This window comes from Carcharodon carcharias, chromosome 4, assembly GCF_017639515.1.
Source record: "Carcharodon carcharias isolate sCarCar2 chromosome 4, sCarCar2.pri, whole genome shotgun sequence".
NCBI lineage: Eukaryota > Metazoa > Chordata > Chondrichthyes > Lamniformes > Lamnidae > Carcharodon > Carcharodon carcharias.
In genome coordinates this window covers 168,043,023-168,058,863 of record NC_054470.1, presented here as the reverse complement: position 1 = coordinate 168,058,863, position 15,841 = coordinate 168,043,023, and the positions used below count along the sequence as shown (strand labels likewise).

At 42.6% G+C, this 15,841-nt stretch overlaps 1 protein-coding gene across 1 annotated transcript in view; it reads right to left on the bottom strand.

Annotated features, from left to right (window-relative positions):
• Positions 1 to 15,841, bottom strand: part of LOC121276807 (LRP2 binding protein) — a 54,347-nt gene that overhangs the window by 25,032 nt on the left and 13,474 nt on the right. The window contains exons 3-4 of the mRNA XM_041185351.1: positions 12,695 to 12,808; positions 987 to 1,129 (exon numbers count right to left, since the gene is read on the bottom strand). Of these exons, the coding sequence (XP_041041285.1) occupies positions 987 to 1,129; positions 12,695 to 12,808 (257 nt within the window). The remainder of the gene's footprint in view (positions 1 to 986; positions 1,130 to 12,694; positions 12,809 to 15,841) is intronic.

Sequence of the window (15,841 nt, the reverse complement as noted above, 5' to 3'; positions counted from 1 at the left end):
AGCCAGTCCCAAACTAAGGAAAATACCCCAAAGTCCAGGGTACAGAAACAGGGGAAAGTCCTAAGCAGACCTTCTAGTCAAAGGAAGGATACGAACCTGGAAAAGGTCCTTTTAATGAAGTTAAGAGTGAGGGGCAGAGAAAGGCTCTAAGCTTCAGATTTAAAGAGACAAAAGCTGCAGAAAGCAGATTTAAAGCGAGAATAGCTTGCAAGTAGCAAGCAGGTCCAAAGAGATAATTGAAGATCTGTAACTATTTGTTATGGGCATTTGAAGCTGTGATATTGTTGTCAGCTGATCTGGTCAGAGAGAATGTGTGGAAGACAGCTTGAATGTATGTGGTGATTCAGGGAAGAAGAACATCGGAAGGAGAATTCAAAAGGCTGGAAATGACCCCTTGCGGAAGGCATCTGAGAGAAAGCATCAGTTTGGGAGGAGATTCCAAGGTGAGTTCTTGGAAAGTGAAGATTGGAAACCCTCGTGTTTAAGATGGATAGCAGGGAGGCTGGTTGGCTCATGGTGTAACAAGCATCTGGGGGGAATTGAGGAGTGATCCATAGTGTCTGGTTGAGGCGTTACTCACCTCACTTGGTGAGAGAGGTGTCATTTGGTTTCACAGTGTGGTGTGTCTGGGCACAGGGTGCCATAGATTTACATGGATTGTGTACTTACTGCAACCATTAAAGTATAAGATAGCTTTTGTAACCTTTGTTATCCTTATAAATCTCTATATATCTGCAAAGTTATAGTTGTGAGTGAAGGAATATAGTATAGTAAAATATATCTTTTTTTTAGTTTAATAAATGTTTTATTCTTTGGTTAAGACTTCATTAGCTGACTCCAGTGACTCTGTTCAGTAGCCACTCTCCACTTATCTAAACAAACAAATAAAAGTTAGGATCTATCGAGCTGGGTTCCACTCTGGGATCAGGCTTGTCTAGAGGTAATCTCAGCTGGGATCATAACGTAATAAATAACAATTTGCTAACCTCTCAGCTTCTATATTACTCTGTCGGATACCAAATCCTTCGAAGGAAGCTCTGCCCAAGTTGTAATATGCTACAAATTTCAAATGTTGTGCTCCTGGATCATCAGAGTTTATGATTCTGTTCATATATTCCACACCCAATTCCTGGCAAAAAGAGCAGTGTAATTAAAAGCTGCAAAAATACAGGAAGATTACTGGTCTTGAAAAATCAGCTCAATTTTCCAGAAATCATTAAAAATATTGGGGCAGACTTTAAACTACTGGTGTCCAAACTGTGACCCAAAGGCTATGTGCCACCCCTGAGTCCTGGAAATCCAGCCTTTGAAGAACAGGCAATTAATTCCTATATTTCTAAATTACCATCTTACCTCGCTGAACTTTGTGGGAAGAGTTGTTCTTAGCACCACTGCTTCTTTAGTGGGCAATTCCTTATTAGGTTAGTATACTGGTTAACAGTCAGTACATTGAAATAAATGTAAAGTGATGGCAGCATGGATTAAAACTTTGGGGCCAATTTTAATGCCATGTGGTTTTTAAGTGGAGGAGGAACAAGTTTGAAAGGTGATTGCTGTCCTAAATTTGGTACCTGCGGTATTTTAGTTCCTGTGCCTGATCTACATACCTCAGACAGGCAGAAAGCAACAGCTAACTGATAAGTGAGAGAGAACGTTTGGGCAGTAAGGCTGTTATCAGTAAGCAATTAAGTCGCAGGAAGGGGTTTGCGGGAAGGCCCTGCAGGAGGGATGTGGAGTAGATGTTTGTGAAAGGGGGGGATCATGACTTTCCTTATAGGGCTCAGAGGAGCGCGCCTAGATTTCCTTGCCCCACAATGGAAAGTTTTAGACTTACCTTGGAGTTCCTCTTCTGTCTACAAGCCAGCTGCAGACCTGCTTGAGCTTGGCAGGAATGTTCACAGAATCACAGAATATTAACGGCACAAAAGGGGACCATTCGGCCCATTGTATCTGCATCGGCTCTCCAAATGAGCATTATGACCTAGTGTCATTGCCCTGCCTTTTTCCCGTACCCCCGCACATTGTTTCTATTGAAATAATCATCTAATGCCCTCTTGAATGCCTCGATTGAACCTGCCTCCACCACACTTCCAGGGAGTGCATTCCAGACCCGAACCACTCGTTGTGTGAAAAAGATTTTTCTCACGTCACGTTTGCTTCTTTTGTAATTCATTTTAAATCTGTGCCCTCTCATCTTGATCATTTTACGAGTGGGAACAGTTTCTCCCTATCTACTCTGTCCAGCCTCCTCATGATTTTAAACATCTCTATCAAATCTCCAAGATAAAAGCAAAATACTGAGGATGCTGGAAATCTGAAACAAAAACAGAAAATGCTGATAAAACTCAGCAGGTCTAACAGCATCTGTGGAGAGGGGAACGGAGTTAATGTTTTGAGCCTGTATGACCTTTTTCAGAGCTCTGAAACATTAACTGTTTCTCTCTCCACAAATGCTGCTAGACCTGCTGAGTTTTTCTAGCATTTTCTGTTTTTGTTTTCTATCAAATCTCCTCTTAGCCTTCTTCTCTCCAGGAAAATAGTCCCAACCTCTCCAATCCAACTTTGTAACTGAAGTTTCTCATCCCTGGAACCATTCTTGTAAACCTCTTCTGCACTCTCTCCAATGTGTTCACATCCTTCCTATAGCGTGGCACCAAGAACTGTACACAATACTCCAGCTGAGGTCTAACGAGTGTCTTATATAAATTCAGCATAACCTCGTTGCTCTTGTACTCTATGCCCCTATTAATAAAGCCCAGGATACTTTATGCTTTATTAACTGCTCTTTCTAACTGTCCTGTCACCTTCACTGATCTATGCACATAAACACCCAGGTCTTTCTGCTCCTGCACCCCCTTCAAACTTTCACTCCTTATTTTATATTGTCTGTCCACATTCTTCTTACCAAAATGCATCACTTCACATTCCTCCGCATTGAACTTCATCTGCCAACTCCACCAACTTGTCTATGTTTTTTGAAGTTCTATACTGTTGTCCTCGCAGTTTACAACACTCCCAAGCTTTGTATCACCCACAAACTTTGAAATTGTCCCATGCACACCAAGATCTAGATCATTAATGTATATCAGGAAAAGCAAGGGTCCCAATACCAACCCCTGGGGAACTCCACTACAAACCTTCCTTCAGCCTGAAAAATTGCACCAGTTACCTTGCTCAGGCCCCAGTTCAGTTCCTTAGGACTTCATCTTCCATAAATCTAGAGCTCACTCCTTTAAAAGGAACTTTTCACCTGCCTGCAGAATTCTGCAGACTACTATGGGAAATAGAACAAAAGCTAATGATTTTCAAATAACTACGTAACCTGATCATTTCCAATCAGAAACTAGGTAGGCCGAGTGAAAATCGACCCTGTGTATGTAGGTATTGAGGGTCCATGGTACAGACTTATGGGTGTACAAAGGCAAAAAAGCTTGTTTGAAGGAACCTCTATTTTCTATTTCTATTTGAAAAATTGCCTACATTGAGTGAACATAAATGTACCTTCAAAGTCACTCAAGCATCTACATAAGTATCTGAAACTATTTCTGCTAGGGGTTAGGGGTGATTCTTCTCCCTTTCTTACCATTCCTCCCCAAAGCGCATATAATTTCCTAACTTAGCAAACAACTTGGTTTCAGACTTCTACCACTGCCACTCTATAACTAAATGCAACGAAATGCATGAGAGAAATAAAAACAAAAATGCAGGAAATACTCAGGTAGTCACCGGAGAAGGAACATAGTTAACATTTCAGGTCAATGACTTTTCATCAGAACTGTTTTCTATTCTCTAAACTAGAGGAAGTAAAAGTAAAGGGAGTAATTTAAGGATAAGTCATGGCAGGGCAGCGTGACCAATTGGAACACTCCTCTTGTGCAATGTGTGGGAAGTTAGGGACATTTCCAGTGTCCAGGGCGGCCACGGGTGCAAGAAGTGTCTCCAGTTGCAGCTACTCAATATCCGTGTTTCAGAGCTGGAGCTGCACCTGGAGTCACTGTGGAGCATCTGCAAGGATGATATCTTCATGGGTAGCACATACAGTGAGGTGGTCACACCACAGCTAAAGAGTGCACAGGCAGAAAGGGAATGGGTGACCGCCAGACAGGGCTAGGCAGGTACTACAGGAGTTCCCTGGGTCCATTTCCCTCTGGGACAGATTTTCCGTTTTGGATACTGCTAGGGGAGATGGCTTCTCAAAAATAGGAATGAAAGACAGAAAAGTAGACAGCAAAAGTGGAAGGCAGCAAATAGGGCCTTGGTACAAAAAAGATGTGTTAAAAAGACAAGTCTAAAAGTACTGTATCTGAATTCACAGAGTATTCGCAATAAGGTCAATGAATTAACAGCGCAAATAGAAGTAACCTGGTATGATATGATTGTGATTATGGAGACATGGCTGTAGGGTGACCAAGGCTGGGAACTGAATATCCAAGGGCACTCAATATTTAGGACGGACAGGCGAAAAAGAAGTGGCGTGGTGTTGTTAGTTAAGGATAATATCAGTGTGATAGTGAGAGAGGATAGTGGCTCAGAAAATCTAGATGTAGAATCAGTCTGGGTGGAGCTAAGAAGCAACAAGTGGTGGAAAACGTTAGTGGGAGTTGTCTATAAGCCTCCAAACAGTAGTTATAAGGTAGGGGATGACATTAAACAGGAAATTAGAGGTGCATGTAACAAGGGTGCTACAGTAATCATGGGTGACTTTAATCTACATATAGATTGGGCCCAAATTAGCAATAATACTGTGGTGAATGAATTCCTGAAGTGTGTACGAGATGGTTTTTTTTAGACCAGTATGTTGAGGAACTGACTAGGGAATAGGCGATCCTAGGTTGGGTATTGAGCAATGAGAAGGGTTTAATTAATAATTTTGTTTTGCGGGGTCCTTTAGGGAACAGTGAACATAACATGATAGAATTCTTCATTAGGATGGAAAGTGAAGTAATCCAATCTGAAACTAGGGTCCTAAATCTTAACAAAGGAAACTAAGAAGTTTTGAGGCGTGAGTTGGCTAAGATAGATTGGGGAACTTCATTAGAAGGCATGACAGTGGATAGACAATGGCTAATATTTAAGGAACGAATGTATGCATTGCAATAGTTATACATCCCTTTCTGGTGCAAAAGCACAACAGAAAAAAGTGTCCCAACCATGGCTAACAAAAGAAATTAAGGATAGTATTAGATCCAAAGAGGATTCATGTAAAGTTGCTAGAAAAAGTAGCAAGCCTGAAGATTGGGAGCAGTTTAGAATTCAGCAAAGGAGGATCAAGAGATTGATTAAGAGGGGAAAAATAGAGTATGGGAATAAACTTGCAAGGAACATAAAGGGGGCTGTAATAGCTTCTATAAGTATGTAAAAAGAAAAAAAATAGTGAAGACAAATGTAGGTCCCTTACAGTCCAAAACAGGAGAATTTATAATAGAGAATAAGGGAATGGCAGAGCAACTAAACAACTACTTTAGTTCTGTCTTTACAGAGGAAGACACAAATAACTTCCCAGAAATACTGGGGAACCAAGGGTCTAGTAAGGAGGAGGAATTGAAGGAAATTAGAATTACTAAAACAATAGTGCTGGAGAAATTAATGGGATTGAAAGCTGATAAATCCCCAGGGCTCGATAATCTACATCCCCGGGTACTAAAGGTGGCGGCCATGGAAATAGTAGATGCCTTGGTTGCCATCTTCCAAAATTCTGTAGATTCTGGAACAGTCCGGCAGATTGGAGGGTGGCAAATGTAATCCCACTATTTAAAAAAGGATGGTGGGAGAAAACAGGGAATTACAGTAGTAAGGAAAATGCTAGAGTCTATTATAAAGGGTGCAATATCAGGGCACTTGGGGAAAAAATGGGATTAGACAAAGTCAACATGGCTTTATGAAAGGGAAACCATTTTTGACAAACCTACTGGAGTTTTTTGAGGATGTAACTAGCAGAATAGATAAGGGAGAACCAATGGATGTGGTGTATTTGGATTTTCAGAAAGCTTTTGATAAAGTCCCACTTAAGAGGTTAGTGTGTAAAATTAAAGCACATGGGATTAGGGGTAATGTATTGGCATGGATTGAGGATTGGTTAGCAGAGAGGAAAATGAGAGTGGGAATAAATGGGTCTTTTTTGGAGTGGCAGGCAGTGACTAGTGTGAGGTACTGCAGGGATCAGTGCTTGGGCCCCAGCTATTCACAATATATACCAATGATTTGGATGAGGGATCCAAATGTAGTACTTTCAAGTTTGCTGATGACACAAAACTTGGTGGGAATATGAGCGATGAGGAGGGTGTTAGTTAAGAGGCTTCAAGACAATTTAGACAGGTTGAGTGAGTGGGAAAATACATGGCAGGTGCAGTATAATATGGATAAGTGTGAAGTTAACCACTTCAGTAGGAAAAACAGAATGCAGAGCATTATTTAAATGATGATAGATTGGGAAATGTTGATGTACAAAGAGACCTGGGTGTCCTTGTTCACCAATTACTGAAAGCAAGCATGCAGGTGCAGCAAGCAGTTAAGAAGGCAAATGGTATGTTGGCCTTCATTGCAAGAGGTCTTGAGTACAGGAGCAAGGATGTCTTACTGCAGCTGTACAGGGCCTTGGTGAGACCACACCTGGAGTATTGTGTAATTTTGGTCTTGTAGGATTAGAATCCCCTCCAACTGGACTTTTATTAAATATAAGATCCAAAAAAAAAACTTTGCTTCATGGACATAAACATTGCAAAACAAACAGGCCAAACCTCAACACATAGAGGCATTCTGTATTGCCTGGGGTTAATTTTCAAAGCATGTCAATACTGAAATCGAGTCAATACTATGCAAAGACAATGGAGCATTATCATCTCAAAGACACAAAGCAGATGGCCCCAGACAACAGCCATTATACAAACAAACATCAACAACAGCTAAGGAGCAATGGACTTTATCACATGCACATCAACTTGGGAGCCAGAGACAGCACACCTGGATGGGGTACATTGTTTCGGTCATGGAAGCAACATCGTGATGAATGGGTTTGTCTGGACCAAGGCAGAAACTGGACTAAAGAGCTTAAAAGGGTGCCAAGCACCAACCATTCAAACAGAGTGTCTCCAGGAAATATGCTTTGATATTGTTGATAAAGTTTGTAATAAAAGGCCAAGACTGTAGGGTCTGGCACTGCAATCACCAAGGAGGATCAGGAACGGTCAACCTGATTCACCATCCTACAGCTCACACCAGAGCAACCAACTGTGTGAAGAGTTGTAAGTATCAGCCAGAACCGAGAGATATTGGGGCTGAGGTTTAAGGATAGTTTTAAGGGTAGCAACTAAATCCTGAGGGATTTTGAGTTGGACCAAGTAAGCCTTGGGGCAGAAACGTGGGGTTTTGCCTGTGGGTTTTTCTTCTCAGTGGTGGCTTTTATTAATAAGTTGTGATTTGAATGTTGCGCAGTGTCATTACACTAGTTTACAGCTCTTGTATTAGGGCATTGGGGTTATTTTGTTAATAAACAAGCTTGCTGTTGACCCTTATCCATGTGAGTTTGACTCTTTATAAAATCCTAAAGTCAAAAACTAACAGTAAGGGTAACAAAAGCAGAAACAGAAATACCTGGAAAAACTCAGCAGGTCTGGCAGCATTGGCGGAGGAGAGCACAGTTGACGTTTCGAGTCCTCATGACCCTTCAACAGAACATGAGAACATTCAGGTCATGAGGACTTGAAACGTCAACTGTGCTCTCCTCCGCCAATGCTGCCAGACCTGCTGAGTTTTTCCAGGTATTTCTGTTTCTGTTTTTGTTTTGGATTTCCAGCATCCGCAGTTTTTTGCTTTTGCAACAGTAAGGGTAAACTAGCTCGAAGAACCCCTTACAGTCTCCTTACCTAAAAGTGGATATATTTGCCATAGAGGGGGTGCAAGGTAAGGTTTACCAGACTGATTCCTGGGATGGCAGGATTGTTGTAAAAGGAGAGATTAGGCCTGTATTCACTGGAGTTTAGAATGAGAGGAGATCTCATTGAAACATATAAAATTCTGACAGGGATGGACAGGCTGAGTGCAGGGATGATATTTCCTCTAGCTGGGGGATCTGGAACAGGGGTCACAGTCTCAAGATACAGGGTAGGCCATTTAGAACTGAGATGAGGAGAAACGTCTTCACTCAGAGGGTGGTGAAGCTATGGAATTCTCTACCACAAAAGGGTGTGGTGGCCAAGTCACTGAAAATATTTAAGAAGGAAATAGATAGATTTCTGGACTCTGGACTCTAAAGACGTCAGGGGGTATGGGGAGAGCGCGGGAGTATGGCATTGAGATAGAGGATCAGCCATGATCATATTGAATGGCGGAACAGGCTCAAAGGGCCAAATGATCTACTCCTGCTCCAATTTTCTATGTTTCTATGTTTGATCTCTTGGCAGTTTCCAGCATTTTGTTTTTATTATACATTTCCAGTACCCCTGTACTTTGCTTTGGCTTTAGTGTGTGAAAGATATCTGGGGTAAATGTTTTGCCTATTTTATTTTCCTCCCTTTGAGGTAAACAGGATAGAATACCACAGATGATAAATTTTCAATGAATTTATGGCTCAGGATTTCCTCTCCTTGAGTTTTCTTTCTGCTTCTGATATGTGCTTGCTTTCAAAGGAGGTCACACCATTCTGTATTCGGTTGCGTCAGGTGCAGTGATCTTGGAGGAGCTTCTCCGAGGCTTTGGAGTCGATATCAAAATTCCTAAGTGAAGCCTTCCGAGTGTGCTTGTAGTGCTTCCTTTGACCACCATGAGAGCAGACTCAAACTTTCCATAGAAGATTTGCTTTGGTAAGTGAGTGCCAGGCATTCTGGCTACATGACCAGCCCAACTCAGTTGTAAATGTGTCAATATGTGGCATGGGTGCTTGGTATGCCGGTTTGGATGAACACCTCAGTGTCTGGTATTTTTTCCTGCTCTCTGACCTTCAGAAACTTCCGGAGGCAGCTCAAGTGAAAGTGGTTGAGCTTCTTGGCATAATGCTGGTCTCATATGCGTAGAGTAGAATGGGCAGGACTATTGCTCTGTAGACTTTCAGTTTGCTAGGCAGATTTACTCCTCTTCATTCCCAGGTTGATGTTTGAAGTCTCCCAAAGGCTACAGTTGCTTTAGCACTTCTTGAATTTGTCTTGCCATCAATATAGACAGCTCGAGAGAGTGTGCTGTCGAGATAAGTGAACTTATCAGCTGCTGACAGGTTCTGGTCATGGACTAAAACCTTGAACTTGAGATAGGGCATTCCTGAAGCAAGGCTGGTAGATTACTTCAGTTTTCTTTGTGCTGATAAGACCGAAGTTGGCGTATGCATTGGTGAACAAGTTCATGCAACGTTGCATGTCCAGCTTTGAACTGACAGCTAGTGCGCAGTCACTGGGAAAAAGGAAATCACGAATTATGACTTTGGAGACTTTGATCTTTTTGTCTGGAGTGTCTCTCAGATTGAGCAGCTTCCTGTCCATGCAATATCTGATTTCGATGACAGAATCGTCATCATGGAAGGCATTGGAGACTATGGCCAAGAAAAACATGCTGAGTTGATGTTAGCATGCCATCTCGTTTAATTCCATTAATGACTGGGAATGGGTTAGAAGACTCATCATCATCCAGGCCACGTGCAAGAATGTCATCATGAAACTGTCGAATGATCGTGACGAATTTCTCAGGGCAGCCAAACTACTCCATTACCTTCCAAAGGCCCTCACAGCTGATTGGTCAAAGGCCTTGATTAGGTCAACAAATGTGATGTAGATGTCAATGTTCTGTTGTTGGCATTTCTACTGGAGCTGTCTAACTGCAAACACCATATCTGGGGTTCCTTGACCTTTTCGGAAACCAAACTGACTGACAGCAGATCCTGGTCGAGTTGTTGCACTAAGTGGTTCAGAAGGATTCTGGCAAAGATTTTGAGGTGAAGAAGAGGAGTAAGATTTTTCAATGATTGTCGCAAGTTCCTTTCCGCTTGTATAGATGGACAATGGAGGCATTTTTGTATTCTTACGGTATGGTTCCTTCTCCCATGTAGACAGAAAGAGTTCAGTGAGCTTCTTGACCAGGTATTGGCCTCCAGCCTTGTAGGTTCAGCTGGGATAGCATCAGCCACTGCAGCTCTGTGGCTAGACAGGAGATTGATTGTGTTCGTTGTTTCTAACAGTGTGGGAGGGTTAGTGACAGGGCAGTTGATGGCAACCTGTGGCAGCCTATTGTTTGTTTTTTTATTGATAGATGAAGGCTGATTGAGGATGTGGTTAAAGTACTCTGCCCATCTCTCCAGAATTGAGGCTTTTTCTGTGAGCAGTGTTGACCCGTCAGCACCAAGGATTGGTGATGAACCAGTAGACAGGAGCCTGTAGACAGATTTCAGAGCATCGTAGAATCTCTTTGTGGTATGCATATTGTTACAATCTTGTTACAGACCATTAACGTTTAAAGAGAAATCCAGACACCTGATAATTAACTGAAAGAACTACACCACAAGATTTCAAGTTTTTAAACAAAAATAAACTTTATTGTAAATATAAACAAACCTAAAGAAAACAAGTAATATTAACTTAACACTATAGTTTATAACTATGAATTCAGTTTTACTTTTACTTCCTCCCCAACAGTTCCCTTATCTTATGAAATCTTGAAGGTTCATGTACTTTCCCTGGGACCAGCCCAAAGATATGCCACAGCCCTCTAGAGTTCACTTCGATCTCTCTTCATGTTCCAGCTATTCTCAGAGATCCTCCCATTAGCTTTTGGCTAAGCGATTCTCAAACTTTTCTTCAAAACCTTACAACTGTGGAATTCTCAACTCAAAATTAGGCTTCACTGGATTCTCCAAATTTGGTTTCACTCTGAGGGTCATGGTAGATTTATCCCTCTAGCAACAAGCAAGGTCAATCTTCCAGTCTTTTTCCCTCACGAACTCTAAGTGAGATGTAACCTACACAAGACCAAATATGCAACTGCCTCCTGTGAGAAACACCCAGATAAATTAAACAAAGAAACCTTCTAACCCCCACAGCCGATTTCCACAACAATGTGACATACTTGGGATGTTACAAACAGAAATGTAAATTAATTATTTTTACTTTCAACATAACTCTTTGATTCTGTGACTCATGTGGATAATTTATATCTCCTAATGGAGTTTTAGTCTTATCAAAAATTGTTTCAGCTTCTTTCATCTGGGAACTACATAAATTATTAAAATCATTTATTGAAGTAAGGGTAGACTGCCTGGTTCCATTAAAAAGCTCAAAGTTGGGTCATCTATTGTTTAAGTTTTACAATTCTACCTCTGACCTTGTAACATTAACATTGGTTAATTATAGTTAAAAGCTAACCTAAGCTTGTTTGATTTGCATTTACTGTAGGGTAGTTTATTAGGTTCTTAGTCAAGATTTTCATTTATCTTATATTTTACACTTAAATCTTCAACCCAAAATTTATATTCCTAAGACTAATTTTAAAAAAACCCTCTAAAACACATAGATTACGGAATCAGATATTTGCAACAACAGGACTGAAATTCATCTGATTTCTTGTTCAGCCAAGCCTCTCTCTGAGCTTACATTGGACAGTCCTGTGGATGTTTTGGTAGCCATCGTGCTTCAATGGCGATGACTTATCATTGAGGTAAATCCTGTAAGAAGCAATGTTTCTCCTCCAGTAGTTACTGGATTACCTCATTTTCATCGAACCAATCTTGGTGCTTACGAGAGGTAGCGCCAAGGGCCTTTAGAGCAGTGGAGTACAGTGGAGTGACCCTGAATGTCACCCAGTCATCTTCAATCCACAGTGAGTGTCCATTTTTGCTGTACACAGGCACCTTTTGAGTTTCCCTGAGAGGAAGTCCTCCATGGTGGCCTGATTGAACCTTGAGGCACTGAGATGCTTCTAGACCTTCATGCTCTGAGGCGTTTAGGGGGTTAGATCTTGATGTTTAGCTTTGAAATGATAAGATGGCAGTCAGTACAGCAGTCAGTGCCACACATGGCTTTCGTTACACGCACATTCTGCCTGTCCCTCTGCCTGGTGATGACTGAGAGATAGGCAGGTAAGAAAGGAGCAATGCTTGGATCACTTATTTGACTTTCTACTTTCACTGCAGATCTCATCAATCTCATTTTTTCAAGAATGATTATGACAAGAGTACTGGCACACAGAGCCAAGCAAGGCAGGAGGACATGGCTCTCAGGTGCAGAAGATGCCATAATTTTATAGATTTTGACCTGCAACTTCTCCTTGGAGTAAGTGGTGTCTAGAGGCGCAGACTATGGCAGAAAACCTGCTAGAAATATCACTCTGAGTGCCTACACTCCTCCCATCCCTAAGACTGCAGGCCACTGCTGCAAAAGTTCAACAACCTCAATGGGCAAGAAAGGTAATGCACTAGTTACTCTCTCTTTCCTTCCTTACCACATTTAAGAAATACTTGAGACTTTGGGCACCAAATTAAGTTTAAAATTTGAAATAGTTGTGCATATTCATGCTGGTAAATTGTGCAAATCACAGAAGTTCACTTGATGGGAGAGTGGATCACAGATGTGACTGTAGTGGTCAGCGTTCCCAATACACAACAGTCTTTGTGAAGAATTGTTTGTATTTTGATTTACTCTATTCTGTTTGTAATAGCACTGGTCCACAAAGATATGGTATTAAAAACACATTAGAAAGCAATAGTGGTTTATTTACTCACAGGATTCTCCTTAATGCCTAAGCCATCGTAATACATCACGCCAAGCTGATAGAGAGCTTGGAAGTCTGTGCCTTTAATTTTGTTAAACTCTTCAAAAGCTGTTTCATAGCATCCCTTAAGGCACACAAAAATGAGCCATTAGGACAATCTTCAATTTTGTTCATGTAAACATTCAGTTTGCTTACTGCTACTAGCCTTCACAGACATCTGTGGGAAGTTGACTCTAGGTTTGGGCCTTACTTTTAAAATCTGTCTGCAGACACATAAAGACTATCAGCCCAGGAAATTTCTATGATAGTTGTTATATCACAAGGAACATAGCAAAGAATATATAACATTCAACCTAATATCATTCAGCATTTCAGATAAGTACCAAATTTGTGTTTTAGTTTCTTCTTAGGAATACTCCCATAAGCACTGGGTTTCTGTCAAATAGACAAATCAAGTTTAAGTAATTAAGGTGCATAGACAGCTGAGATTCCTAAGTGAGCTGTATTTATGGAGCTCTGAGTCCACTAAGGGGCAGTAATGTAATAGTAGCAGCTGATGCTATCAGACAAGCTGGAATCTAGGGCTGGATTTTGTGCTCGCCTGCTGGCGGGGGGAATTGTCACAGGTTTGCACTAACTGTGGTACGGACAGGTAAAACGATGTTTTACCCGCTGGCCACAATGGCAGCTTTTCACACTGTATCATCCCAAAGCTGTTGCATTAATTATACATTCCTGGGAAACATGCTGTTTCCATGGCGGGCGAGCTCTCATTCATCTGTCATGCCGTCACTTTGCCGCTTCATCACGCCGGGCACCATATTTAAACTGCAGCCAGATGCACACCTCTCAGTGCTTCCAGTCCACAACTGTTGCATGGAAGACATGGTTCTGAAAGGCAAGAAGACTGCAGCCCCCAGGTTCAATGATTTGTCCCCTGAGCGCCTTTGGAGGCCTGCTGTGATGTCCTCTGCCCCCACTTTGGCTGCAGTGTAGGCAGCAAAATCATTAATTCAGTTTTGGAGGCGCTGGCAGCAGTGTTCAGCGCCAGCATCACTGCGAAAGAGGACAGCCATCCAGTGCCGCAAGAGGATGAATGATCTCCTCCGTTCTGCCAAGGTAAGTCACTCTTCTCATCACTCTCAACTCACACACTCACAAACCCATCACACATCCACAGGGCCCTCACTGACTGCCAGTTCAAGGGACATCACCATTCACTTTCTCACACACAAGTTCACTGTCCTCATCCTATCCATAGGACCACTCACCACCCACATCTGGAGGCTAGTGCCAAAATTGGCAGAGCTGTCACACAGAACTGTCAAGCAACAGCCTGACACAGTGATCCTCATGGAATCATATCTTACAGGTAATGTCCTAGACACCACCTTCACCATCCCTGGATACGTCCTGTGCCACCGGCAGGAGAGACCCAACAGAGGTGGCGGCAGAGCGGTATACAGTCGGAAGGAAGTTGTCCTGGGAGTCCTCAACATAGTCTCCGGACCCCATGAAGTCTCACAGCATTAGGTCAAACATGGGCAAGGAAACCTCCTGCTGATTACCACGTAACGCCCTCTCTGAGCTGATGAATCAGTACTCCTCCATGTTGAACATGACTTGGAGGAAGCACTGACTCCCAGTTTGGGTTCCGCCAGGGCCACTCAGCTCCTGGCCTCAGTACAACCTTGTTTCAAAAATGGACAAAAGAGCTGAACTCCCGAGGTGAGGTAAGAGTGACTGCTTTTGACATCAAGGCCACAATTGGCCGAGTGTGGCATCAAGGAGCTCTTGGAAAACTGGAGTCAATGGGAATCAGGGGGCAAAACACTCTGCTGGTTGGAGTCATCCCTAGCACAAAGGAAGATAGTTGTGGTTGTTAGAGGTCAATCATATCAGCTCTAGGACATCACTGCAGGAGTTCCAGATGTGGTTGTGTGCTCAGCCCAACCATCTTCAGCTGCTTCATCAATGGCCTTCCTTCCAACATAAGGTCAGAAGTGGGGATGTTCGCTGATGATTGCACATTGTTCAGCACCAATCGCAGCTCCTCAGATACAGCCCAAATGCAGCAAGACCTGGACAATGTCCAGGCATGGGCTGACAAGTGGCAAGTAACATTCGCGCCACACAAGTGTCAGGCAATGACCATCTACAACAAGAGAGAATCCAACCATCCCCCCTTGATGTTCAATGGCATTACCATCACTGAATCCCCCACTAGCAACATCATAGGGGTTACCATTGACCAGAAACTGAACAGGACCAGCCACATGAATACTGTGGCTACAAGTGCAGGTCAGAGGCTAGGAATCCTGCAGCAAGTAACTCACCTCCTGACTCCCAAAAGCCTGTCCACTATCTACAAAGCACAAGTCAGGAGTGTGAAGGAATACTCCCCACTTGCCTGGATGAGTGCTGCTCCCAGAACACTCAAGAAGCTTTACATCATCCAGGACAAAGCAGCCCACTTAATTGGCACCACCTCCACAAACATTCACTTCCTTCACCACCAATGCACAGTAGCAGCAGTGTGTACCATCTACAAGATGCACTGCAGGAATTTATCAAGGGTCCCTCGACAGCACCTTCCAAACCCACAACTATTACTATTTAGAAGGACAAGGGCAGCAGAGAGACTGGAGTTCCCCTCCAAGTCACTCGCCATCTTGACTTGGAAATATATCATTGTTACTGCAGTGTTGCTGGGTCAAATTCCTGGAACTCCCTTCCTAACAGCACTGTAAGTATACAAACACCACGTGGGCTGCAGCAGTTTAAGAAGGCAGCTCACCACCACCTTCTCAAGGGAAACTAGGGGTGGGCAATAAATGCTGGCCAAGCCAGCAAAGACAGAACCAAATGGGTGCACAATGTTCAGCACCATTCGCTTAGATACTGAAGCAGTCCATATCCAAAGGTAGCAAGACCTGGACAATATCCAGGCTTGGGCTGACAAATGGCAAGTAACATTTGCACCACACAGGTGACAGCCAATGACCATCTCCAACAAAGAGAGAATTTAACTATCGTCCTTGATATTCAATGGTATTACCATCACTGAATCCCCCACTATCAACATCCTGGGAGCTTACCATTGACCAGAAACTGAACTGGAGTAGTCATATTAATACTGTAGCTACAAGAGCAGGTC